The following is a 27,960-nucleotide window of genomic DNA, read 5'->3' on the forward strand; positions in this document are numbered from 1 at the left end:
TTAGCTTTTTAAAATGTTGAACATTCCATTGCAGTACAGGATGAACTACCCCAAAAAGATGTGACATTACTTTCAATGCTTTTTCTCAAGAATATGTTAGGTTTCTATTTACGGTGTGAATGAGTTGATTTTTAGTTTCTGATTTCATGCTGATGAGGGAGGTTGCCCGATAGAAAGAACAGCGCCAAAACGCGCACTGGACTGTGATTGGTTCTCTGCTGAACCTATGCAAAAGCTTGGCTGCGATAGGCTATACAGAATTAAAAAGCCTACCTAAATGTTCACATGCTTTCTGAAGCACAGGGCTGGGGATGTTAGTCGAGGAACCTTTTCCCATATATCTTGACTTCACCTTTTTGTGCCGTTTTCAACGTTAATCAAGGTAGGTACAGCTTACTGTACCTGGTAGTTACTGTAATCAATACATAGCAGGGAAAATACGCCCAAAAAAGCAATTGTGCATGCAGCGAATTTTGTGTCATATATTATTGAAACGGTCAAATATTGTACATATTTCAAATGATTGTCACAAAATAGATTGTCTGTACATAGAATTTGGTTTTGTAAGGAAAAATATAATTTCTGCCATTTTCTTCTAATGATTTTTTTGAATAATTTTAATTTGAAAATTGTATTAGGTTTCACTGGCAGCTACTGGCACATATTTTTGAATAGCGTCACTTGTGCGGATTAATTTGACAAAGGTGATTAGGCCACCTAATAATTGCATACTGAGTCAATGCATGTGCAATAACTACAAGTGTGGTACAGTAGATTACCATATTTGTATCATGTTTTTATTTTATTTTTGTCTTACAATGCTGTTTTCAGAACGTATTTGCTTGAACCGTTATCATAATCGTAGAAAGACACGTCAGTTGATCTTGCAACGCTTCAAAGATGCAGGTTTAGAAAAATCACATCACCACAACCATAGCTGTTGACTGAATATAATTTGCTTCAATCAATCAGCATGTGATAATGGTTGTATATTCTTCATTTGGAACAGGAAACTCGAATTAGAAATATATCTTGATAAGAGACACAGGATACTCAATGGTTCAATGCGTAATCTAATCTATTGATGAAAGAAAACAACTGTTCATCAGTGCAGGAAAGGCAGCAGTATTGTCCCTGGACATCACTTGTAACCAGTGATGGAAAAAGTATCCAATTGTCATACTTGGGTAAAAGTAAAGATACCTTAATAGAAAATGACTCAAGTAAAAGTCACACAGTAAAATACTATTTGAGTAAAAGTCTAAAATAATTTGGTTTTTAGATATACTTAAGTATCAAAAGTAAAAGTATAAATCATTTCACATTCCTTATATCAGTTCTTACCAAACTTTTTATAGTCCCGTACCCCTTCAAACATCCAACCTCCAGCTGCGTACACCAGGGTCAGCGCACTCTCAAATGTGTTTTTTTTGCCATCATTGTAAGCCTACCACGCACACACTACACGGTACATTTATTAAACATAAGAATGAGTGTGAGTTTTTGTCACAACCCAGCTCGTAGGAAGTGACAAAGAGCTCTTATGGGACCAGGGCACAAATAATAATATAATAATAATTAATAATTTTGCTCTTGATATAACCATCTTGCATATAAAAACTTATTTGTTAATCGAAAATTGTGAATAACTTACTACAGGTTAATGAGAAGTGTGTGCTTGAAAGGATGCACATAACTCTACAATGTTGGGTTGTATTGGAGAGTCAGTCTTAAATCATTTTCCACACAGTCTGTGCCTGTATTTAGTTTTCATGCTAGTGAGGCCGAGAATCCACTCTCACATACAGTTGAAGTCGGAAGTCTACATACACTTAGGTTGGAGCTATTAAAACTCGTTTTTCAACCACTCCACAAATTTCTTGTTAACAAACTATAGTTTTGGCAAGTCGGTTAGGACATCTACTTTGTGCATGACACAGGTCATTTTTGCAAGAATTGTTTACAGACAGATATCTTCACTTAGAATTTACTGTATCACAATTCCAGTGGGTCAGTAGTTTACATACACTAAGTTGACTGTGCCTTTAAACAGCTTGGAAAATTCCAGAAAATATTGTCATGGCTTTAAAAGCATCGGATAGGCTAAATTACATAATTTGAGTCAATTGTAGGTGTACCTGTGGATGTATTTGAAGGCCTACCTTCAAACTCAGTGCCTCTTTGTGTGACATCATGGGAAAATCAAAAGAAATCAGCCAAGAACTCAGAAAAAAATTGTAGACCTCCACAAGTCTAGTTCATCCTTGGGAGCAATTTCCAAACGCCTGAATGTACCACGTTCATCTGTACAAACAATAGTACGCAAGTATGAACACCATGAGAACACGCAGTCATCATACCGCTCAGGAAGGAGACGCGTTCTGTCTCCTAGAGATGAACGTACTTTGGTGCGTAAAAGTGCAAATCAATCCCAGAACAACAGCAAAGGACCTTGTGAAGATACTGGAGGAAACCGGTACAAAAGTATCTATATCCACAGTAAAACGAGTCCTATATCGACATAACCTGAAAGGCCGCTCAGCAAGGAAGAAGCCACTGCTCCAAAACCGCCATTAAAAAGCCAGACTACGGTTTGCAACTGCACATGGGGACAAAGATGGTACTTTTTAGAGAAATGTCCTCTGGTCTGATGAAACAAAAATACAACTGTTTGACCATAATGACCATCATTATGTTTGGATTAAAAAGAGGGAGGCTTGCAAACCGAAGAACACCCATCCCAACCGTGAAGCACGGGGGTGGCAGCATCATGTTGTGAGGGTGCTTTGCTGCAGGAGGGCCTGGTGGACTTCACAAAATAGATGGTTTCATGAGGGAGGGAAATTATATGGATATATTGAAGCAACATCTCAAGACATGAGTCAGGAAGTTAAAGCTTGGTCGCAAATGGGTCTTCCAAATGGACAATGACTCCATGCATACTTCCAAAGATGTGGCAAAATGGCTTAATGACAACAAAGTCAAGGTATTGGAGTGGCCATCACAAAGCCCTGACTTCAATCCCATTGAAAATTTGTGGGCAGAACTGAAAAAGCGTGAGCGAGCAAGTAGGCCTACAAACCTGACTCAGTTACACAAGCTCTGTCAGGAGGAATGGGCCAAAAGTCACCCAACTTATTGTGGGAAGCTTGTGGAAGCCTACCGGAAATGTTTGACCCAAGTTAAACAATTTAAAGGCAATGCTACCAAATACTAATTGAGTGTATGTAAACTTCTGCCCCACTGGGAATGTGATGAAATAAATAAAAGCTGAAATAAATCATTCTCTCTACTATTATTCTGACATTTCACATTCTTAAAATAAAGTGGGGATCCTAACTGACCTAAGACAGGGAATTTTTACTAGGATTAAATGTCAGGAATTGTGAAAACTGAGTTTAAATGTATTTGGCTGAGGTGTATGTAAACCTCCGACTTCAACTGTAGGTACGTGGTTGCAAAGGGCGTCAGTGTCTTAACCGAGTAATTTGCCAAGGCAAGAAACTCTGAGCACAGCCCTATCCAGTAATCTGGCAGTGGCTCTGATTTAAATTACAATTTCACAGAACCGCGTGTTGCAATTTTGATGAGTCTCTCTTGTTCAGATATTGTTGAGTGGACTGGCGGCAGGGCATGAAAGGGATAACGAATCCAGTTGTTGTGTGTCGTCCGTTTTGGGAAAGTACCTTCGTAATTGCGCACACAGTTCACTCAGGTGCTTCACTATATCACATTTGACATTGCCTGTAAGCTTGAGTTCATTTGCACACAAGAAATCATACAATGTTGGAAAGACCTGTGTGTTGTCCTTGTTAATGCAGACAGAAAAGAGCTCCAACTTCTTAATCATAGCCTCAATTTTGTCCCGCACATTGAATATAGTTGCGGAGAGTCCCTGTAATCCTAGATACAGATCATTCAGGCGAGAAAAAACATCACCCAGATCGGCCATACGTGTGAGAAACTCGTCATCATGCAAGCGGTCAGACAAGTGAAAATTATGGTCAGTAAAGAAAACTTAAATCTCGTCTCTCAATTCAAAAAAACGTGTCAATACTTTGCCCCTTGATAACCAGCGCACTTCTGTATGTTGTAAAAGCGTTACATGGTTGCTGCCCACATCATTAAATAATGTAGAAAATACACTCGAGTTCAGGGGCCTTGCTTTAACAAAGTTAACCATTTTCACTATAGTGTCCAAAATGTCTTTCAAGCTGTCAGGCATTCCTTTAGCAGCAAGAGCCTCTCGGTGGATGCTGCGCCAAGTGGCGTCAGGAGCAACTGCTTGCACATGCGTTACCACTCCACTATGTCTCCCTGTCATGGCTTTTGCGCCATCAGTATAGATACCAACACATCTTGACCACCAACGTCCATTTGATGTCACAAAGCTGTCCAGTACTTTAAAAATATAATCTCATGTTGTCCTGGTTTCCAGTGGTTTGCAGAAGAGGATGTGTTCCTTAATTGACCCCCCCCATAAACGTAACAGACATATACCAGGAGCTGTGCCAGGCCCGCCACGTCTGTTGACTCATCCAGCTATAACATATATAGTTCACTGGCTTGTATGTGAAGCAGTAATTGTTTCAAAACATATCCTGCCATGTCACTAATGCGTCGTGAAACAGTGTTGATTGATTAAGGCATTGTCTGTATAGTTTTTTGGGCCTTTTCCCCCAGCATTGTCCCAGCCATATCCGCAGCAGCAGGAAGAATTAAGTCCTCCACAATAGTATGGGGCATGCCTGTCCTATCCACTCGGTAGCTCAACATATAAGACGCCCCTTCTAGCCCCTTCTTATTAATGGTATCTGTTGCTTTTATATATGTCTTACTACTCGAATGTCATCTTTATTCTCGCTCAAAAAACTCCCGTGGCTTATTTTTCAAATTGTCATGTTTCGTTTCAAAATGTCTGCGCAGGAGTGAAGGTTTCCGGCGAGAGAGTAACGGTTAATGTGATTGGATGTTAATTATTTGACTAGGCTACCTGTATTTGACATTGTGTTGTTATTTCGCTGAACACTAGATGGTTGAATTTTATTTTTGGCAGTGAAACGAGGCTACTTAGGCGAGAGAAAAAACCTCACCCAAATGTATAGCCCCGTTGGAAAATATAACTGTACTGTTTGAAAATGTGAAGAATTAAAAAATATATATATATTGACTGCTCAAAAAAATAAAGGGAACACTTAAACAACACAATGTAACTCCAAGTCAATCACACTTCTGTGAAATCAAACTGTCCACTTAGGAAGCAACACTGATTGACAATAAATTTCACATGCTGTTGTGCAAATGGAATGGACAAAAGGTGGAAATTATAGGCAATTAACAAGACACCCCCAATAAAGGAGTGGTTCTGCAGGTGGTGACCACAGACCACTTCTCAGTTCCTATGCTTCCTGGCTGATGTTTTGGTCACTTTTGAATGCTGGCGGTGCTTTCACTCTAGTGGTAGCATGAGACGGAGTCTACAACCCACACAAGTGGCTCAGGTAGTGCAGCTCATCCAGGATGGCACATCAATGCGAGCTGTGGCAAGAAGGTTTGCTGTGTCTGTCAGCGTAGTGTCCAGAGCATGGAGGCGCTACCAGGAGACAGGCCAGTACATCAGGAGACGTGGAGGAGGCCTTAGGAGGGCAACAACCCAGCAGCAGGACCGCTACCTCCGCCTTTGTGCAAGGAGGAGCAGGAGGAGCACTACCAGAGCCCTGCAAAATGACCTCCAGCAGGCCATGTGCATGTGTCTGCTCAAACGGTCAGAAACAGACTCCATGAGGGTGGTATGAGGGCCCGACGTCCACAGGTGGGGGTTGTGCTTACAGCCCAACACCGTGCAGGACGTTTGGCATTTGCCAGAGAACACCAAGATTGGCAAATTCGCCACTGGCGCCCTGTGTTCTTCACAGATGAAAGCAGGTTCACACTGAGCACATGTGACAGACGTGACAGAGTCTGGAGACGCCGTGGAGAACGTGCCTGCAACATCCTCCAGCATGACCGGTTTGGCGGTGGGTCAGTCATGGTGTGGGGTGGCATTTATTTGGGGGGCCGCACAGCCCTCCATGTGCTCGCCAGAGGTAGCCTGACTGCCATTAGGTACCGAGATGAGATCCTCAGACCCCTTGTGAGACCATATGCTGGTGCGGTTGGCCCTGGGTTCCTCCTAATGCAAGACAATCCTAGACCTCATGTGGCTGGAGTGTGTCAGCAGTTCCTGCAAGAGGAAGGCTTTGATGCTATGGACTGGCCCGCCCGTTCCCCAGAACTGAATCCAATTGAGCACATCTGGGACATCATGTCTCGCTCCATCCACCAACGCCACGTTGCACCACAGACTGTCCAGGAGTTGGCGGATGCTTTAGTCCAGGTCTGGGAGGAGATCCCTCAGGAGACCATCCGCCACCTCATCAGGAGCATGCCCAGGCGTTGTAGGGAGGTCATACAGGCACGTGGAGGCCACACACACTATTGAGCCTCATTTTGACTTGTTTTAAGGACATTACATCAAAGTTGGATCAGCCTGTAGTGTGGTTTTCCACTTTAATTTTCTGTGTAACTCCAAATCCAGACCTCCATGGGTTGATACATTTGATTTCCATTGATAATGTTTGTGTGATTTTGTTGTCAGCACATTCAACTATGTAAAGAAAAAAGTATTTAATAAGAATATTTCATTCATTCAGATCTAGGATGTGTTATTTTAGTGTTCCCTTTATTTTTTGAGCAGTCTATATTATTATTTTTTAAATGTGAGTCACATGTTTATTTGGCGTATGCCTAACGGCATTGTGGGAATACCTGCCTTATGTTAAGCAAACCAGACGGCCCACATTTTTATTTTTTATTTATTTATTTGGAGTAAAAAGAAAAAGTTGTCAAAAATATAAATAGTAAGGTAAAGTACAGATACCCCCAAAAACTACTTAAGTTGTACTTTAAAGTATTTTTTACTTAAGTATCTTACACCACAGCTTATTAACTTGTGACACTGTAGGAAAGTGAAATGCACTTCAATTGAATTCCAGTCTAGCTACTTTTAAAGCTTGTTTAAACTATATCCCTTCACGGAGTTACACAGAACGCCGTAAAAAAGATCATGGAAAACAGTTCAGCCATTATCACATAAGGCAACATTGGTGTTACCCAGCAGTACCAAAGAGCAGCTGACTCTCTTCCTCAACCCTTCAAAAACTAAAGAAGCTTATAGTTGACTGTATGTGCCTATGGAATGGTACATGGGGAAACAATGATTGCCATGTCTCTGTACCTGGTTCCTAGATGGCCCAGTGGTTCCAGCTGCAGAAATTAGACTCCAAGTACCTGGAGCAGGTGGACCAGCTGTATGATGATACTTTCCCTATGGAGATCCGCCAGTACCTCAGTGCCTGGATCGAGAGCCATGACTGGTGAGTGAGCAGCAGTGGCTGACTAGGTCTGTCATTTACACAGTCAGTATGTGTAGATGTGTTCAAAGGCTGTGTACTGTTCTCATAATTTAATGTGCTGCTGTTTGCTGATCTAGGTAAGGGATGGGCAACTGGCGGCTGTGGATCAATCCCCCCCCCCCCACAAAAATGTAAACTTACTGTTGAGAGTTAGAAAAGTATAAAATGCACAAGGTGCAATTTCAAAATTTGTTTGTGTAAAAGCAGATTCTCTTGTTATTTCTCACAGTCATTCAATTAGCCATGTCAGCAACAATTTTTTTAGATTGGTAAATTAGCTGGCCGCTAGACTATGTAAACTTGTCACTCTCACTCAAATATCATATTAAAAACTGCAATAACTTCTCTCCAGCCTATGGCAATATATGTAGAATTTAACGAGTGCGCTGAGAGACGGGAAGCAAGTACAGGGAGTGAGTGTTTTAATAAGTAAACCCAAAAAAACCACAAACAACACACCGACATGAAACAGAGTCAATAACACCTGAGGAAAGAACCAAGGGGAGTGACAGCTATAGGGAAGATAATCAAGGAGGTGATGGAGTCCAGGTGAGTGTCATGAGGCGCTGGTGCGCAAGACGATGGTAACAGGTGTGCGGAATAATCAACAGCCTGATGACCTAGAGGCCGGAGAGGGAGTATACGTGACATAGAATTACAGGAAATGCATGGGTAGATGAAAGCCTGCGCCAACTACTGTAATAAGAAAACTGAAAGTAAAAGTAAGAGATGTATCAAGGTTGACACTTTCGTTGTTGTTGATGTACAGTTTGTCAAACTCTTCACCTTCTAAGATACTGTGTCTCCGTGGTCTGGTCGCTATCATTTTAAATGATAACGATAGATTTCAAAATCCCGCCCCTTTTGGTTGACACCCTGCAGGGACACGGTGGCAACCAGCGTTTCCCTGGCGACGGTCCGTTTCCATGACCTATTGGGCCAAGTGGACGTCCAGTACAGCCGCTTCGCCCTGGAGAACAACTTCCTGTTGCAACACAATGTACGCAAGATTAAACGCAAACTGCAGGTAAGGCCAGGGTGGAATGTGCTATTAATTTGTAAGGATTGACCTTAATTTACAAGGTATAAACACTCCGGCATTGGCTATTGAGTATTAATCCATTAAACTGGTGCTTCGATTCTAAGACTGCTGCTCTGGAGATGCTGTTTTATTGTCAGATCAGGGCCAATCAGGATCGAAGGTATCAACAATGTTTCAAGCTGATGTAATGACACAAATTACACCACCAAAAGTTTTTTTTTAAATTTTAAAATGTATTATTTATTTTTTTTAAAGAATATACCTTTATTATTATTCCCCGCAATCCCTACCACCGATCCCCCAATTGGAGTAAACTAATAAACACTTCTGCTTTTACCTTCAATGTATACATCTCATACACATTTTACAGACACAGTCTACTTTACAATAGTTCTCTCTTGTTTGTTCTTAGTCCTTCCTCTATTTCTGATGTCCATCCAGTTTGATTTCTATTTGTAACTGTGCTATTTCACAAAAGTTCCGAACCTATATACATTTTACAGATCCCGTATGTTTTACATTGTTTATCTTGTTATTAGTCCCACCCTTCAGTGCCATTCAACCCCTCCCATCTATCTCTCAACATCATCCATTTCGGGTTTCTATTTTCCATATATTTTTCAACTGTGCTGTGATGCTTCACAAAATAATTGAACCTTCCTATTCTCATAGCTTCTACAGATTGTAGATTAAAAATAAAAATAAATGCTAAAATAATTATTATATTATTGATTGATTGACTATGGCTCTTCAAATCACCTAGTATTGCTATCTGTAGCGTTAGTTCTAGGCAAATGTTGCAATTCTTCAGCTATTCCTGGACCTGTGACCAAAAACGAGCTACATATGGACAATACCAAAATAAATGATCTAATGACTCTGCCTCCTCACAGCAGAATCTGCAGAGCTGGGAAGATTGTATCCCCCATATATATAACATTCTATTAGTTGCAAGAATTTTGTACAATAATTTCAATTAAAAAATTTGAAGTTTTGAATCCGGCGTTGTTTTGCGTATCAGTTCATAAACCATGTGCCATGGAATGTGTACATCGAAAATCTCTTCCCAACTATTTTGCAATTTATATGGCACAGCTGTCAGTTTTTTGGTCCTTAAATGAAATTGGTATATGTTTTTATTTATCACACTTTTCTTGAACCATTTATGTTCTTTAATACAGGGCCGACATACAAGTTCCTTACTTTTTTACCCTTCTACTTGCCTCTTCCATTTTTGTGGTAATTAATTGGTTGTAATTTTGGGTAGAGCAGACATTTCCATATGTCTGTGTTAGCTGCATGTGTGACAACTCCACCAGTCCTATTTATGATTTTATTCACAAAAATTATACCTTTTTTAAACATTTCTTCGATAAATACCGTTTTTTTTATCAATTAGTATATTTGAATTTAACCACAATATTTGTTGTACTATTTGTTCCGTCCTTTCAGGTGGAATAAACTGAAATTGCAATCAACTTTCTAAGGCTTGTTTAAAAAATAAAGATATTTTGGAGATTATTTCCTTTTCAAACAACCGAAAGTGAGCAGGTGTAATCTGAATAAAGGGAAAAAGGCCCTTCTTGAACATAGGATGAGACATTCCTACCAATTTACTAGAGAACCAGTTTGGATTTAAGTATAACTTTTGTATGACTGATGTCTTTAGTGAGAGGTCTAATGCTTTAATATTTAATAATTTCTGCCCTCCTAATTTCTCCCCTCCGATAGTGGACAACCTTGTTTTACTCCTCTAGATAGTTTAAAACTTTCTGAGATGTAGCCATTATTTACTATTTTACACCTAGGGTTACTATACATAACTTTAACCCATTTTATAAGAGATTCCCCAAAATTGAAATATTCTAGACATTTATATATAAACTCCAGTCGTAGTTTATCAAAAGCCTTTTCAATATAAGCTATGAAAATCAGGCCTGGTGTCCCCGATATTTGATAGTATTCTATTGTTTCCAGTACTTGTCTTATATTATCTCCAATGTATTGTCCATGTAAAAAACCTGTCTGATTAGGATGAATAATATCTGACAATACTTTTTTAATTCAATGCCCCAAGCATTTTGCTAGGATTTTTGCATCACAACACTGAAGTGTAAGAGGTCTCCAATTTTTTTAATGGACTGGATCTTTATATATACCACTTGGGTCCTGTTTCAGTAATAATGATATCAGACCTTCTTGACCTTCTCTGATAATTTACCATTTATATAGGAGTGGTTAAAACAAGCTGATAATGGTCCTTTGAGTATATCAAAACAAGTTTTGTATAATTCCACTGGTATGCCATCCAGCCCTGGAGTTTTCCCATCCTTAAAGGTCCCAATTGCATCAAGCAGTTCCTCCTCTTTAATTTGGCCTTCACATGAGTCTTTCTGTACAGATGTTAATGTTACATTATTATTAGAAAGAAAATCCATACAATTAGTTTCATTTAGTGGAGATGGAGGAGCCTGAAACAAAAACATATTCTTAAAGTACTTTACTTCCTCTTTCAAAATATCATTTGGTGTATCATGCGTGACTCCATCATTTGTAACAAGTTTTAATAAAAAAAAATTGGTAGCATTTCTATATTGAAGATTGAAAAAGAATTTGGTGCATTTTTCCCCATATTTCATCCAGTTCGCTTTATTTTTATAATATATTATACTGGATCTTTCTTGAATAAGTTCCTCAATTTCTTTTTGTTTTTTCTCTAACTTATTCTGTGCCTCTATGGTACTGTTTTTATTGCTATCTAACTGTACTGTTAGTCCTTCAATTTCCTTTGTTAATATGAACTCTTTTGATCTAAATTGCTTTTGTTTTATAGATGAGTACTGAATTGCATGGCCTCTAAAGGCACACTTAAAAGTGTGTACATGACCAAAAGCTTGTGGACACCTGCTCGTCGAACATCTCATTAAAAAATCATGGACATTAATATGGAATTGGTCCACCCCTTTGCTGCAATAACCTCCACTCTTCCGGGAAGGCTTTCTACTAGATGTTGGAACATTGCTTCGGGGACTTGCTTCCATTCAGCCATGAGCATTAGTGAGGTCGGGCATTGATGTTGGGCAATTAGGCCTGGCTTGCAGTTGCGTTCCAATTCATTTCAACGGTGTTCAATGTAGTTGAGGTCAGGGCTCTGCAGGCCTGTCAAGTTCTTCCACACCGATCTCAACAAACCATTTCTGTATGGACCTCGCTTTGTGCACGGGGGCATTATGATGCTGAAATAGGAAAGGGCCTTCCCCAAACTGTTGCCACAATGTTGGAAGCACAAAATTATCTAGAATGTCATTGTATGCTGCAGTGTTAAGATTTCCCTTCACTGGAACTAAAGGGCCTAGCCCGAACTATAATAAACAGCCCCAAACCATAATTCCTCCACCAAACTTTACAGTTGGCACTATGCATTAGGGCAGGTAGCGTTCTCCTTGCATCTACGAAACCCAGATTTGTCCGTCGGACTGCCAGATGGTGAAGCGTGATTCATCACTCCAGAGAACGTGTTTCCACTGCTCCAGAGTCCAATGGCGGCGAGCTTTACACCACTCCAGCCGACGATTGGCATTGCGCATGGTGATCTTAGGCTAGTGTGCGGCTGCTCGGCCATTTCATGAAGTGCCCGACGAACAGTTCTTGTGCTTCCAGAGGCAGTTTGGAATTTGGTAGTGAGTGTTGCAACCGAGGACATATGATTCTATGCGCTACTCACTTCAACACTCGGCAGTCCCGTTCTGTGAGCTTGTGTGGCCTACCACTTTTCGGCTGAGCTGTTGTTGCTCCGATACGCTTCCACTTCACAATAGCAGCACTTACAGTTGGCCAGGGCAAACATTTAACAAACTGACTTGTTGGGAAGGTGGCATCCTATGACGGTGCCACGTTGAAAGTCACTGAGCTCTTCAGTAAATCCATTCTACTGCCAATGTTACCTATGGAGATTGCATGGCTGTGTACTCGATTTTATACACCAGTCATCAACGGGTGTGGCTGAAATAGCCGAATCCACTAATTTGAAGGGGTGTCCACATACACAAAAGTATCTTGAGGTTCTTTAAGCTAATCATTAACCGTTGAATTGTTTGAGTTTTCAAACAGGATACTGGCTATCCAGTCCTTTGTTACACAAGCCTTTGTTTTAGCAAGCTTAAAGCCGCTATATGTACGTTTTTGGGCGACCCAACCAAATTCACATAGAAATGTAAGGTATAGATCTGTCATTCTCATTGAAAGCAAGTCTTAAGAAGTGGTAGAGCTGTTCTATGTGCGCTCTTTCTATGCTTCTCATTTATATGTTTAGTTTTAGCTTATTTTTCGGATTTGTATCCCAGCTTCAAACAGCTGAAAATACAATATTTTTGGTTATTGAAATGATATTTCACAATGATTATCTATACTTACTTGTTTTGCCACAAACTGAAATTAGAATTTTAGCAACCAGGAAACAGTGGCACAATTTCTGCATATTGCACCTATAATGTTTTATCTGGTTTGCAGGACATTTCCTCTTAATAAATTACATTTCCAAGAGGTAGCAACTAGCAAGTATGTGAAAAAGAACAGTGGTCCCGGAACAGAACCTTAAGGAACACCCATTCGACTTTTAAAGTTGATTAACTGTCTTCCTAGGACCACTTTCAGGAGGACCCTTTGCATATGGCCATGACTATATGTAAATGTCTGAAAGAGGAGAAGAAAATCCTGGCCTCCGTCTTACAAAAAGAGGTGAGACACTGATCTTGCCTTTTTCATACTGTCTTATGGAAATGTGGGAGCATCGTCTGTCGCAGTGTGTGTACTGAATTGTGATTATGACGCATTCTTTTGTGTTTCCGAGAAAAGTTGTTATTGCATGGACAATTTAGCCATGAACTGATTTTTCAGCAAATGTCTTAGCAGCATATATATATATATATATATATATATATATAGTATATACTGTATATTAAAAGTGTTAAACAGCCTCTGATATGATGTATTTTATCTTCAATCATAGCTGCAACAGAAGTAGCATTTCAGAGTGTGAAAGAAGACCATATTGTCTGTAACTGTTTCTGACAGGAAACCGTTGGGTCCACGCAAAACAACGTGATGTTGGAGAAACAGAAAGAGTTGGACAACAAAGTCAAAAACCTGAGGAACCAAGTACAGGTGCGCTCATTTGGCCATTACCAGGTGATATTGGTTGTGTTTTTTTTGTCATGCAGTCTACTACGGCATTGTCTATATGAAAATAGCCAGTTGAACAGTCTGGAAGAGTAGGACAGAAAATGTTTTTCACAAACATCATCGATGTCCATGAAAAACCAATAGTGTGACTTCTGCCCTCTTCAGGATGCAGAGCAGGAAATGAAGTCACTGGAGGACATACAGGATGAACATGACTTTAAGAAGAAGACCCTGCTGAGCCGAGGTACTGTAGGAGTTATAGCCTCTGAGCCTGGTCCTAGTCTATTTCAACAGCCTGGGTCTGGTACACGAGACTAGACTGGTCCTAGATCTGTTAATGCTATATGTCAAGGTTCCCCAACTGGCGACCCACGGGTGGTTTTATTTGGTCCCCCAAGTTATATTGAGCCTCCCAAAAATATATAGAGTGCTTTTGGATTTCTTTGTTACGTCACAGCCTTATTCTCAAATTGATTAAATCGTTTTTTCCCCCCTCAGCAATCTATACACAATACCCCATAATGACAAAGCAAAAAGAGGTTTTTAGACATTTTTGAAAATTTATTACAAATAAAAAATTGAAATATTACATTTACGTAAGTATTCAGACCCTTTACTCAGTACTTTGTTGAAGCACCTTTAGCAGCGATTGCAGCCTCAAGTCTTCTTGGGTACATTCTTTTCTGCAGATCCTCTCAATCTCTGTCAGGTTTAATGGGGAGCGTCGCTGCACAGCTATTTTCAGAACTCTCCAGAGATGTTCGATTGGGTTCTGGCTGGGCCACTCAAGGACATTCAGAGACTTTCCCTGAAGTCACTCCTGCGTTGTCTTGGCTGTGTGCTTAGGATCATTGTCAGCATCATCCCCACAGCATGATGCTGCCAACACCATGCTTTACCGTAGGGATGGTGCCAGGTGTCCTCCAGATGTGACGCTTGGCATTCAGGCCAAAGAGTTCAATCTTGGTTTCATCAGACCAGAGAAACTTGTTTCTCATGGTCTGAGAGTCTTTAAGTGCCAAATTTAAGTGCCTTTTGGGACTCCAAGCGGGCTGTCGTGCCTTTTACTGTGGAGTGGCTTCCGTCTGGCCACTCTACCATAAAGACCTGATTGGTGGAGTGCTTTAGAGATGGTTGTCCTTCTGGAAGTTTCTCCCATCTCCACAGAGGAAATCTGGCGCTCTGTCAGAGTGACCATCGGGTTCTTGGTCATATCCCTAACCAAGGTCCTTCTCCCCGATTGCTCAGTTTGGCCGGGCAGCCAACTCTAGGAAGAGTCTTTGTTGTTTCTAAACTTCTTCCATTTAAGAATAATGGAGGCCAATAGAGTTCTTGGGGACCTTCAAATGCAGACATTTTCTGGTACCCTTCCCCAAATTGGTGCCTCGACACAATCCTGTCTCGGAGCTCTATGGACAATTCCTTCGACCTCATGGCTTGGATTTTGCTCTGACATGCACTGTCAACTGTGGGACCTTATATAGACATGTTCAATTTACCACAGGTGGACTTCAGTCAAGTTGTAGAAACATCTCAAGGATGATAAATGGAAACAGGATGCACCTGAGCTCAGTTTTCGAGTCTCATAGCAAAGGGTCTGAATACTTATGTAAATAAGATATTTCTGTTTATTATTTTTAATACTTTGGCTAAAATCTCAAAACTTTTCGCTTTGTCATTATGGGCTATTGTGTGTACAAATCTGAGGAATTATTTATTTATTTAATCCATTTTAGAATAAGGTTGTAAAAATTTTAAAAAAGAAGGAAAATGTCAAGGGGTCTGAATACTTTCGAAGGCACTTATATATCTATATAATGAATTAAAAACATATTGGACATGAAAGACTAAAAACACCAGGATATCCTCTCCAAGTGATTTTGGAAATCTTTTCCCAAGTTTTCCTATGCATAGTAGAGAAACACCTGATCGTATACAAATGTAAGCAAGGTTTGAAATGATTGTTTTAGTCTAATATTATATCTGTTTGGGCTTCTTGCGGTCATCATCTAGTTGATGATCCCTGGTCTATGCTTTAGCCAATGTGAAGGTACTGAAATAACAACTTACTCCTACTGTACTAAAAACTACTTTCCGGACTGAAATAGCTGTGCTGTAAAATTCCAGATCTTTCTTTTTAATATCATATTGGGAATGCTTAACGCTATATCAGTTGTGACTCTATGTATTTGTTAGTGGAACAAGAGGTGAATGGGATGACACCGGTGGTACAGAAAGAGATCCGTGAAGAGGAGATGGTCATCAGAGCGATGTTCATCAACCTCAACAAAACCAGAGAGGTGCGTGTGTATGCATCCGTGTGTGTGTGTACGCTGTATGGTTAGCTTGTGGTGTATGATTAGCTTGTGGTGTTTGTTTTCTCCTGACCTGCAGGTGGTGGTGCATCAGATAGCTGACATCCTGAACTTGGCCGGGCAGATCCAGTACACCCTGGTGACGGAGGAGATACCTGAGTGGAAGCACAGACAGCAGATTGCGTGTATCGGTGGTCCACCTAATGCCTGTCTAGACCAGCTACAAACCTGGTCAGCCCGGCCTCCTGTCCACCTTAGCTCCTGCCCCTGCCACTACACATAACCTTAGACACTGTTCAGATATTTTCAAACATAACCCTGTGTGTGTGCAGGTTCACTGCGGTGGCAGAGGGCTTACAGCAGGTACGACAGCAGCTGAAGAAGCTTCAGGAGCTGGAACAGAAGTACACGTACGAGAACGACCCCATCACTCAGTGCAAAAGCACTCTGGAGGAACGCGCTCTCCTCCTGTTCAAGACCCTCATTGTCAAGTGAGACCCCGCTCTGTCACCTATATCTATGTTCTTGTCGCGATCACATACACATTAGGGTTTAACCAGTAGACCGGGACTTACCGACCAAGCTCCTTCCCGATTCCCAAGAAAAATATTGACGGGTCCCGTGAACCAATGCTAAACACATTTTATGCAGCACTAATGCAGAATATGCTTTGCGAATAGCTGCATGAATGAACCGGACATATCAATATCTGGATTCATTCATAGTCTACATTAGACCAGTCTTCACATCGCTAGCAGCCGACCATATTTTGCCTACTCAATGTAAAGTCCCCAATAGAAAACATCCCTTCTATAAATTGCATTGCTGACTATCAATAATAGGCTATACACGCAACCTCTCGACACAATTACTGAAAGCTATCTCTATCTTACATTCACAAATCTCCAAGCTATCTTTGTGGCACTGGCAGAGTCTCAAAATATAAACTGCAGCTACTCACTGTTATCAAAATGTCTGGTACATTGTGTCCACGAATGTGCTCGAGGAAATAGACATTTGCAACATTGATCCATGATGTTACAATAACAAAATGAGTACATGTGTGCTATCCTTGTTGCTGAATCGCCACTACTAGGCCTATTTGCATGTCTGTTTAGCGGAGAATCGGATATGTTGTTCCCTGTGATTAAAGTCACCACAATACCATGACCTTACGAAATCTCCTTGATAGCCAGGTGCAAGGGGATGGGAAAGGGCCAACCAGCTGGCTGACATGTAAAACCAATGACACTTTCACTAGGCTGTCGGCTAATAACCTCATCATTTTTTTGCTATGTCTCCTGGGCTTCATAACCATGTCTTTATAACAATTCAATAATGATGAGACTGGAGACAGGAATGTGTTCAAAAATGTATCTAGAACGTGTTCGGTCTCAACACATGCAACCCCCATGATGCTCCGTGACACAACCCCAATACACTACATCTCCTCCTTTCCTACTTAAATTGTCCCCATTATGAACAACAGTCCTGAGAAGGTGACTGTGAGCCCCTAGGTGACGACTGCTGGGTCAGGGTGTCACCCAGTAACAGTTCTGGACCACTCACGACTGGTGGTTCTGTCGGTGTGGCTTTACTCAACGGTAACTGATATGTGTGCCTTTTCCAGATGACGTCCTCTGCAGTCTAGACAGTGTAGGACACAGGACCAGTCGGAGCAATGACTGTAGCAGGAGACCCACTTTTGTCCGTCGAGGTAGTTCTTAGCTAAGACAGTCTCCAGGATTAAAAGCTCTGCCCTTTGCTCTCAGTTCATAACGTTTGAGATGACTGTACTGTTGACGTCGCACTGCCTCCTTTGAGTTCGGAGGTTTGAGTAGGTCGAAGCTTGTGCGTAACTCTCTCTTCTTGAGTAGCGATGCAGGCGAAGCCTTGGTGGTTACGTCAGGCGTGTTCCTGTAGGATAGCATTAAGCTGTTCAAGCATTGTTGCAGTGTCCCTTGACCCTGAACACTTTTAAGGCATGTTTCATGGTCTGTACGAACCTCTCTGCCAGCCCATTGGTAGATGGATGGTACGTGGGGCGGACCTGCTGTACGCCATTCACATGTAGGAACGTAGTCATTTCTTAGGACATTAGCTGCGGTCCGTTGTCGCTAATGAGTTGGAGTGGCGATCCAAACTGACTAAACACTTCTCCAAGCTTCTCGATGGTCTTCTCAGCAGTAGTAGGCCTCATGATGGCAACCTCTGGCCACTTGCTGTGAGCATCAAAGACTACGGGAAACATGTTGTCTTCGAATGGACCTGCAAAATTGACGCGTACGCGTTGCCATGCTTCCTTCGGCCAATCCCACGGATGAAGTTGAGGTACGTTGCGAACCTTCTGACACGAGGAGCATGTTTTTGCTTTCTCCTCAATGCTTCCATCCAATCCAGTCCACCAGAAGTAGCTTTGTGCAATTTCCTTCATGCGAGCCATTCCACAATGACCCGAGTGTAGCTGTTGCAACACTGGTATCCTCCAACACTGGTATCCTCCTCCAATGATGCTCGTCAGCGAACAATGATCTGTAAGAAGGGTGAACTTCCTCCTGTACAGATACTGGTGAAACTGACGCACTCATGAGGGTTTCTCGTTCTATCTGTGCGTAGTTACTTTTTGCATTGTTCAATGTTCTCAATACGAAAGCGACCGGCTTCTCTTCACCTGAAGGCATGATATGGGACACAACTGCTCCCTCATATGGGTTTAGCATCACAAGCTGGTTGGGATGGGCAATGACGGGTCGAAGTGTGTCAGTGCTTCAGATTTCAACAGTGTTTCCTTGGTTTTCATGAATGCTTCCTCACATTGTTCTGTCCATTTCCATGTTTTGTCCTGACAAAACAACTGATGCAGCAGTTTCAGCTTCATTGCTTAGATTGGGATAAAGCGTCCGTAGAAATTCAGTAACCCCAGGAAAAAACATTGGCTCACGTTCTTAGGAACTGGGGTGTCCAAAATATCCTTGACCTTGGATGGATCCTTGTGAAGGCCTGTGGCGTTGATGACCTGTCCAACGTATTCAACTGATGATTTGAATGCACATTTGACCGTACGAACTCACAGGCTGTAGTCCTTCAATCTCTCCAAGGTCGCATCCAAGTTCTGGAGGTAGTCCTCTTCGTCTTTCCTAGTAACGAAGATGTCATCCAGGTAGTATTGTACTCCTGGCAATCCACTCAAGATCTGGTCCATCTCCCTCTGGAACAGTGCTGGCACACTTGAGATTCCAAACGGTAGATGACAGTACCTGAAGACCCCCTTATGTGTCACGACGATCAGCAGTTCCTTTTGACTTTTCACCCACGTGCATCTTAAAATCGACCTCTGCGAAGTCTACTTATGCTGAACTATTGACTTGCCACTAAACCCGCAAAAAGGTTGTCAATGTGTGGTAGCGGATACTGCTCAGCAGACAACACAGGGTTAACTGTGACTTTGAAGTCTCCCATATATCCTGATTCCACCATTCTTTTTAAAGGCATACCTCGGGATTGTGGCAATAAGGCCCTTTATCTACTTCCCCAGAGTCAGATTAACTTGTGGATACCCTTTTTATGTCTCTATGTCCAGTATGAAGGAAGTTGGAGGTAGTTTCGCGAGCTAGTGCTAGTTAGCGTTAACGCAATGACTGGAAGTCTATGGTTATCTGCTATCATGCTCATTTATTCTAAAGTTTGTCTTCACAGTTTAATAAATGTCCTTTCCTTTACTCACTGTATATTCCTCCCTTTTATCATGTTGTTTTCCCACTCCAACGTCTGTCTCAAATCCTTTTCTGACATCCCATGACAATGCTATCTCGACTATGCACTTGCCCCTGTTAGCAATACACTGTGCAGCATGGGAAATAACATTTTTAAATAAGTAAAAAAACGACTTCTTCCAGACAGAATAGTTCCCATAGGTTCAGATTTACACGTCGCCAATCTTTTATGTCTTGTGGGTTTCATAACCACGTCTTTATAACAATTCAGTAATTTTAAGACGGGAGACCGGAGTCAATTCAACCATTTATCTAGAACATGCTCAGTCTCAACACATACAATCCCCATAATGCTCTGCGGCACAACTACAATACACCTACATTTTAGGCCTAGATTTAAACTAGGTTAAATTAACAAATTGTGTTATGTGGTGACTTTTTGACAGAACTTTGAGTTGATTCAATTGTGACTAATACAAAACAAGAAACCATGAAATTCCTCTCCAAATTTATAAATTCAAAAAATCACTGATATTATATGATTTTAAATAGCTTTTCCGGTTTGAACGGGAATATTACCGGGATGGTTGCAATTTTCTCAGAAATATAAATGTGTAGATTTTCGGGAAAATATTAAACCCTAATACACATGTTTAGTAAGTTTCTTTGGACAAAAGCGTCTGCTAAGTGGCATTATTATCTATCATTATTATGTAGCAGAGTTGGTTCAGTGAACTACGCTCGCATGAAAGGTAACCATGCCTGAGATTTGGGGTGTGATCATTAGTCCAAACCGTTACAAACGGAAAACGTTTTGCTGTAAAAACTAGAGTTTCTGCTGGACAAATTCAGGTAGGTTCCTCCCTGTTTGGTTCTGTTTGCTTCCGTTTGGTTCCTAATACATCCCAGAAGACATGAGTTAGCTCCCAGAGTTAATGTCTAGACTAGGCTTTAGTGGAGTGCCATAGGAGTGTGACTATCAGATGATTGAGAGTATGTTTCTGTGGTGTCTGTCTTTCAGTTCTATCGTGGTGGAGAGACAGCCCTGTATGCCCACTCACCCCCAAAGACCCCTGGTGCTGAAGACTGGGGTGCAGTTCACTGTCAAAATCAGGTGGGGGCACCAGTGACACACACACTTCAAACTCAATGTGCAATACTGTATTGATTAGTTTGTAGAATCAGCTGGGTTATATTTTTTCAGGTATGCTGAATGTCCCCTTTAGGACCCACATATTGGTACAGGAGTTCCCACAAGGTGGGCATGCTGGAGATCAAGCAAAGAAAAAGTAAAAATAGCTTTTAAAAAGCAGGCAAAGGGAAACCACTCCACTGCCCCTGTGGCCCCCTACTGCTGGTCAAGCGTATTTATTTGAAGGATAAATACGATGTGCAATTAATAGATTGTTTTAATGTGAAATGAATATGGTTGATTTATTATTATTTGTTTAATTTTCGGGAGAAGTGCAGTGGAATAGCGGCAATTTTTAGGATGTCAATATAAATGAATGTATTTATGGTTATTTTGTCTTGTCTTTTAATCATTATATGTGTTATTGTTTTTACCATCGAGGGCCACTTTGGGAACATCCATTTTTAATTAATACTTTCACGTGATATCCTCTGGGTCCACATTGTGCATTTAGTTGTATATGTCAAAATAAATTCAATCCAATTCAATAGCAGGGCTGGAGCAAAAGCCTGCAAACCTGAACAACCTTATTTTAACAATGTTATCCCCAGACTGCTGGTGAAGCTTCAGGAGTTCAACTACCAGTTCAAAGTCAAAGCTCTGTTTGACAAGTAAGTGAATGTGTGTGTGTTATAGAAGTGACCTGCCCTGAGAGTATACTTGATTCTGTAACCTTTTACCTCGAAGGCCCTGTATTAAGATGACACCGCACGTTCAGAAGTAATTAATTCTATTTTATCAATGACAAGAGTCAAAGCTTGAGTCATTGATGTGGGTTGTCTTTCTTTAGGGACGTGACTGAGAGGAATACAGTGAGAGGGTAGGAATTCATTTGCTCTTCATTTTACAACCTATACCTGAAAAAGCCTCGAAGTGATTACATTTCCTCTAAATTGATGTCATTGTCCAGGTTCCGGAAATTCAGCATCTTTGGAACTAATTCTAAGGTTATGAACATGGAGGAGTCCAATGGAAGCTTGGCGGCAGAATTCAGACACCTGGTATGAATTGAATTCCCTTGGTCCTACAGTAGCTGGCACTTTAAGAGTCAGAATGTCTTAATGTTCACATGACTGGTTTGCCTTTAGCCACATTTTCAGGTTTGCCTTGAAGCTTTCAAAGGTACTGCACTCGGTCACACTGGTTGGCAGGGTGCTCCATAATCCAGACGCTCTGACTGAAAAAAATTGTCTGGCCAAATTGTTAGTCTGTTACGAACTCTCCTAAGAGAGTGAGTTGTGGTAAGCGTTTCTTGCCTTGGGGTCAGGCGACTCGGTTTGGAGTCCCCTAATACTGTACCTACCACTGGTCACAGCGATATACACTGAGTGTACAAAACATTAAGAACACCTTTTTAATATTGAGATGCCTCCCCCCGCCCTTTTACCCTCAGAAAAGACTCAATTCGTCTGGGTATGGACTCTACAGGGTGTCGAAAGCATTCCACAGGGATGATGGCCCATGTTGACTCCAATGCTTCCCACAGTTGTGTCAAGTTGGCTGGATGTCCTTTGGGCGTTGGACCATTCTAGATACACAAGAAAATGTTGAGCGTGAAATTCAGCAGCGTTGCAGTTCTTGACACAAACCGGTGCGCCTGGCACCTACTACCATATCCCGTTCAAAGGCACTTAACACGTTTGGCTTGCCCATTCACCTTCCATTTACCCTCTGAATGGCACATACACACAATCCATGGCTCAATTGTCTCAAGGCTTAAAAACACTTCTTTAACCTGTCTCCTCCTAATTCATCTACACTGATTTGAAGTGGATTTAACAAGTGACATCAATAAGGGATCATCGCTTTCACCTGTATTCACCAGGTCAGTCGATGTAATGGAAAGAACAGGTGTTCATAATGTTTTGTACACCCAGTGTACAGTATACTGTAAATGTCATACCGATATTTGTGTGCTGCAGGTGGCATCTCAACTCCAATTATTTTCTTCCCCAGCAACTAAAGGAGCAAAAGGTTACAGGCAACAGAACAAACGACGTAAGGAAATGTAACAATTATTTTCATTTGAATCATTATACGTGTGGTAATGCTGTATCTAAGCTAAGCTACAGTCTTAAATAGCTTATCATCGTTGTCAAAAGAAAACCTGTGTGTGTCCACTCAGGGTCCTCTCATAGTGACAGAGGAGCTCCACTCCATCAGCTTTGAGACACAACTCACTCAGCCAGGACTCCAGGTCAACCTGGAGGTGAGAACAACATTCTAGTTTGAGGATGCTTTTACTAAACATGGTATACAGTCAGGGTAGCAATGTTTCTAAGTAGTACATACCAAGGTACCTTACTGTCTACTGATGTCCCTTTTCCCTTCTGTGTGTGTGTGTGTGTGTGTGTGTGTGTGTGTGTGTGTGTGTGTGTGTGTGTGTGTGTGTGTGTGTGTGTCCAGACGACGTCCCTGCCCATTGTGGTCATCTCCAACATTAGCCAGCTGCCCAGCGCCTGGGCCTCTGTCATGTGGTACAACATGCTGACCAGTGAGTCCAAGGTACCCAACCCCTCACCTCACAAAATATTTCCTTTCCTGCTTTCTTCCAACATGTGATCCATGGGCTGCCAATTTCTGAAGAGCTACTGGGTGTGCAGGCGTTTGTTCCAACCCAGCTCAGCTGATCATCTCTGTCCCTCTCTTTCCTCCTTCAGAATCTGTCGTTCTTCCTGAGCCCTCCCCAGGCCACCTGGAGCCAGTTGTCGAAGGTGCTGAGTTGGCAGTTCTCCTCCATAACCAAACGAGGCCTCAATGACGAGCAGCTGGGCATGCTGGGAGACAAGCTCCTGGGTGAGTCTGGGAGAGGGAGTTCATATTGTGACTAGAAGGGGTTTTGTGCCACGACCCATCCACCGCAAAGCCGTCTGTGATATAAAGGAGCGCTAGTTGGTTAGACATACATTTGAAGTCGGAAGTTTACATACACTTAGGTTGGAGTCATTAAAACTCGTTTTTCAACCACTCCACAAATTTCTTCTAAACAAACTATAGTTTTGGCATGTCGGTTAGGACATCTACTTAGTGCATGACACAAGTCATTTTTGCAACAATTGTTTACAGACAGATTATTTCACTTATAATTCACTGTATCACAATTCCAGTGGGTCAGAAGTTTACATTCACTAAGTTGATTGTGCCTTTAAACAGCTTGGAAAATTCCCTAAAATGATGTCAGGGTTTTAGAAGCTTCTGATAGGCTAATTGACATCATTTGAGTCAATTGTAGGTGTCCCTGTGGATGTATTTCAAGGCCTACCTTCCAACTCAGTGCTTCTTTGCATAACATCATGGGGAAATCTAAAGAAATCAGCCAAGACCCCAGAAAAAAATTGTGGGCCTCCACAAGTCTGGTTCGTCGTTGGGAGCAATTTCCAAACGCCTGAAGGTACCATGTTCATCTGTACAAACAATAGAACGCAAGTATAAACACCATGAGACCACGCAGTCATCATACCGCTCAGGAAGGAGACGCGTTCTGTCTCCTAGAGATGAACGTACTTTGGTGCGAAAAGTGAATATCAATCGCAGAACAACAGCCAAGGACCTTGTGAAGATGCTGGAGGAAACCGGTACAAAAGTATCTATATCCACAGTGAAACGAATCCTATATCGACATAACCTGAAAGGCCGCTCCGCAACGAAGAAGCCACTGCTCCAAAACCGCCATTAAAAAGCCAGACTACGGTTTGCAACTGCACATGGGGACAAAGATGGTACTTTTTTGGAGCAATGTCCTCTGGTATGATGAAACAAAAATAGAACTGTTTGGCCATAATGACCATCGTTATGTCAGGAGGAAAAAGGGGGAGGCTTGCAAACCGAAGAACACCATCCCAATCGTGAAGCATGGGGGTGGCAGCATCATGTTGTGGGTGTGCTTTGCTTCAGGAGGGACTGGTGCACTTCACAAAGTAGATGGTATCATGAGGGAGGAAAATTATGTGGATATATTGAAGCAACATCTCAAGACATCAGTCAGGAAGTTAAAGCTTGGTCGCAAATGGGTCTTCCAAATGTAGAATGACCCCAAGCATACTTCCAAAGTTGTGGCACAATGGCTTAAGGACAACAAAGTCAAGGTATTGGCGTGGCCATCACAAAGCCCTGACCTCAATCCCATAGAAAATTTGTGGGCAGAACTGACAAAAGCGTGTGTGAGCAAGGAGGCCTACAAACCTGACTCAGTTAAACCAGCTCTGTCAGGAGGAATGGGACAAAATTCACCCAACTTATTGTGGGAAGCTTGTGGAAGGCTACCGGAAATGTTTGACCCAAGTTAAACAATTTAAAGGCAATACTACCAAATACTAATTGAGTGTGTAAACTTCTGCCCCACTGGGAATGTGACTAAAGAAATAAAACCTGAAATAAATCGTTATCTCTGCTATTATTCTGACCTTTCACATTCTTTAATAAAGTGGTGATCCTAACTGACCTAAGACAGGGAATTTTTACTAGGATTGACTGTCAGGAATTGTGAAACTGAGTTTTAAATGTATTTGGCTGAGGTGTATGTAAACTTCTGACTTCAACTGTAGGTGAGATGGACAATAGTTTTTCTTGACACTTATGTCTGGCAAGTGAGTTTAGCTGGCCAATTGATTTAGCTATGTAATCTTAGATAATGGCTAACAATGCAATTGTTGCTTAAGATCTATTCACCATTTAAAAAAGGAACATCAACATTCCTCACTTCCCTCCTCCACTCATCTATGACCACTGGCTGCGTCCCCTCTGACATCAAAATGACCCGAGTCGTTCCATGACCCGAGTCGTTCCCCTCAAACCAACACTCGACCCCCCCCCCCCCCCCCCCCCCCCCGACGTAAAAAAAAAAAAACGATAGACCTGTATCCCTTCTTTCTTTTCTTTCCCAAACACTTTAGTGTGCTGTCTCTGTTCTGAAAGAGTTGATCAATCTTCTTTACCCTAACCAGTCAGGCTTCAAGACGGGTCACTCAACTGAGACCACTCTTCTCTTTGTCACGGAGGCTCTCCGCACTGGCAAAGCTGACTCGTTCTCATCCTCCTAGATCTATCCGCTGTCTTCGACACCGTGAACCATCCGATCCTCCTCTCCACCCTTTCAGGGCTGGGCGTCTCAGGCTCTGCACACTATTGGATTGCATCCTACCTGTCAGGCAGCTCCTACCAGGTGACATGGAGAGGATCTGTGTCTGCACCACGTACTCTCACTACTGGTGTCCCCCAGGGCTCGGTTCTAGGCCCTCTCTTCTTCTCCTATACACCAAGTCACATCATTGCTATGCGGATGACACTCCACTACTTTTCTCCCCCCCTTCTGACACCCAGGTGGCGACACGCATCTCTGCGTGCCTGACAGATATCTCAGCTTGGATGTTGGCCCACCACCTCAATCGCAACCTAATCCAGGCAATTGTCATCTCCTGCCATCAAACCCCTGCAACTGATCCAGAACGCTGCAGCCCGCCTGGTTTTCAACCTTCCCAAGTTCTCCAATGTCACCCCGCTCCTTCGCACACTCCGATGCCTTCCAGTCGAAACTCGTATCCACTACAAGACCATGGTGCTTGCCTATGGCGCAGCAAAAGGAACTGCCCTCCTTACTTTCAGGCTATTCTCAAACCCTTCACCCCAACACGAGCACTCCGTTCTGCCGCCTCTGGTCTCTTGGCCCTCCCGCTCAATCCAGTCCAAGCTCCGGCCGCTGTGATCCACCGAGCTAACTTAAGATGAATGCGCTAACTGTAAGTCGCTCTGGATAAGAGCATCTGCTAAATGACAAAAAATGTCCGGTGTTATGTAAATGTAAACAGCTTATGACATGTGTCCATGTAATGCTCATAAGTGTAAGCTAAGGTCATTCCATTTAAGTGAACCAATAATACTAGGACGCTCCTGTGACAGGTCGAGAGGCTGTAGGAAATCCCAATGGGCTCATCCCCTGGACCAAATTCTGCAAGGTGAGCATCACACCTTAAGTTTGGCGTTTTTGCCAACCCCTGTGTGTTTTACTATGAGCTGTGTAGTAAGTGCGTCTTTGCCTGAGCAGAATGTGAATGAGAGGAGCTTTCCCTTCTGGCTGTGGATCGATGGAATCTTGGACCTGATCAAGAGACACCTCCTGTGTTTGTGGAATGACGGGTAAGAGCTTTGATTTTCACATTGTCTGAATACGTCTAGAGTACCTCAGCAACACATCGCTCAAACTCGCATTTCTTCAGTATGCCTTTCTGAAGCCTAGGTCTACATTGCGTTTTGTGAAAAGGGACTTTATTGTGCAATAATCCATTGAATGTCTGGGATGTAGGTGTATCATGGGCTTTGTCAGTAAGGAGAGAGAGAAGGCCCTGCTGAAGGACAAGGAGCCTGGGACTTTCCTGCTGCGTTTCAGCGAGAGCAGCCGGGAGGGAGCCGTCACCTTTACCTGGGTGGAACACTCCAATGGCGGTGTGTGTTTGTAGCTATTCTGTAACATTTATTTAACCTATATTTAAGTAGGCAAGTCAGTTAAGAACGAAATATTATTTACAATGATGGCCTATACATACATACCCATGCACAGACAGACAAAACATGTGTTTGCTGTTTCTTTTACACATTATGAATGTGTGTCCGTCTGTCTCTCCTTGTAGATGGGTTTCCGTTTGTATTATTTGACCAGGTAATCTGACTGCGAACACATTGGCTTATCACATTCTGTGCGTTCATTTATATATAACTATGAACATGCAGATGTCCATTTCCACACGGTGGAGCCCTACACTAAGAAGAAGCTGGCCGCCGTCTCCTTCCCTGACATCCTCCACAACTACAAGGTGATGGCTGCCGAGAACATCCCTGAGAACCCTCTGGTCTACCTCTACCCCAGGATCCCCAAAGACAGCGCCTTAGCGCGCTACTACATCCGCCCCACAGAAGGTAACTAACACTCGACCGCAGCCCAAACGTGTATATATTTTGAGGAAAGATTGAGTAGTTAAAAAGGTCAAAATGGGGTTGTGGACTTCCAATTCCAGTCAAAGCTATTTATACACAACATTCACTGCATACTGAGGCCTACTTTTTCATATTT

At 42.1% G+C, this 27,960-nt stretch overlaps 1 protein-coding gene across 1 annotated transcript in view; it reads left to right on the forward strand.

The window, feature by feature from the left end:
- The first annotated feature begins 283 nt into the window (after positions 1-283).
- Positions 284-27,960, forward strand: part of LOC129821358 (signal transducer and activator of transcription 1-alpha/beta-like) — a 30,096-nt gene continuing 2,419 nt past the window's right edge. Inside the window, exons 1-21 of the mRNA XM_055878959.1 lie at positions 284-382; positions 7,288-7,415; positions 8,337-8,481; positions 13,138-13,233; positions 13,570-13,659; positions 13,843-13,921; positions 15,874-15,977; positions 16,072-16,223; positions 16,325-16,483; positions 20,727-20,819; positions 21,449-21,508; positions 21,688-21,717; positions 21,808-21,898; positions 22,854-22,895; positions 23,023-23,106; positions 23,304-23,402; positions 23,558-23,693; positions 26,793-26,848; positions 26,938-27,029; positions 27,196-27,335; positions 27,621-27,806. Of these exons, the coding sequence (XP_055734934.1) occupies positions 7,288-7,415; positions 8,337-8,481; positions 13,138-13,233; positions 13,570-13,659; positions 13,843-13,921; positions 15,874-15,977; positions 16,072-16,223; positions 16,325-16,483; positions 20,727-20,819; positions 21,449-21,508; positions 21,688-21,717; positions 21,808-21,898; positions 22,854-22,895; positions 23,023-23,106; positions 23,304-23,402; positions 23,558-23,693; positions 26,793-26,848; positions 26,938-27,029; positions 27,196-27,335; positions 27,621-27,806 (2,062 nt within the window). The 5' untranslated portion in view covers positions 284-382. The remainder of the gene's footprint in view (positions 383-7,287; positions 7,416-8,336; positions 8,482-13,137; positions 13,234-13,569; positions 13,660-13,842; positions 13,922-15,873; positions 15,978-16,071; positions 16,224-16,324; positions 16,484-20,726; positions 20,820-21,448; positions 21,509-21,687; positions 21,718-21,807; positions 21,899-22,853; positions 22,896-23,022; positions 23,107-23,303; positions 23,403-23,557; positions 23,694-26,792; positions 26,849-26,937; positions 27,030-27,195; positions 27,336-27,620; positions 27,807-27,960) is intronic.

The sequence above is a fragment of the Salvelinus fontinalis genome, chromosome 23 (genome assembly GCF_029448725.1).
Source record: "Salvelinus fontinalis isolate EN_2023a chromosome 23, ASM2944872v1, whole genome shotgun sequence".
Lineage (NCBI taxonomy): Eukaryota > Metazoa > Chordata > Actinopteri > Salmoniformes > Salmonidae > Salvelinus > Salvelinus fontinalis.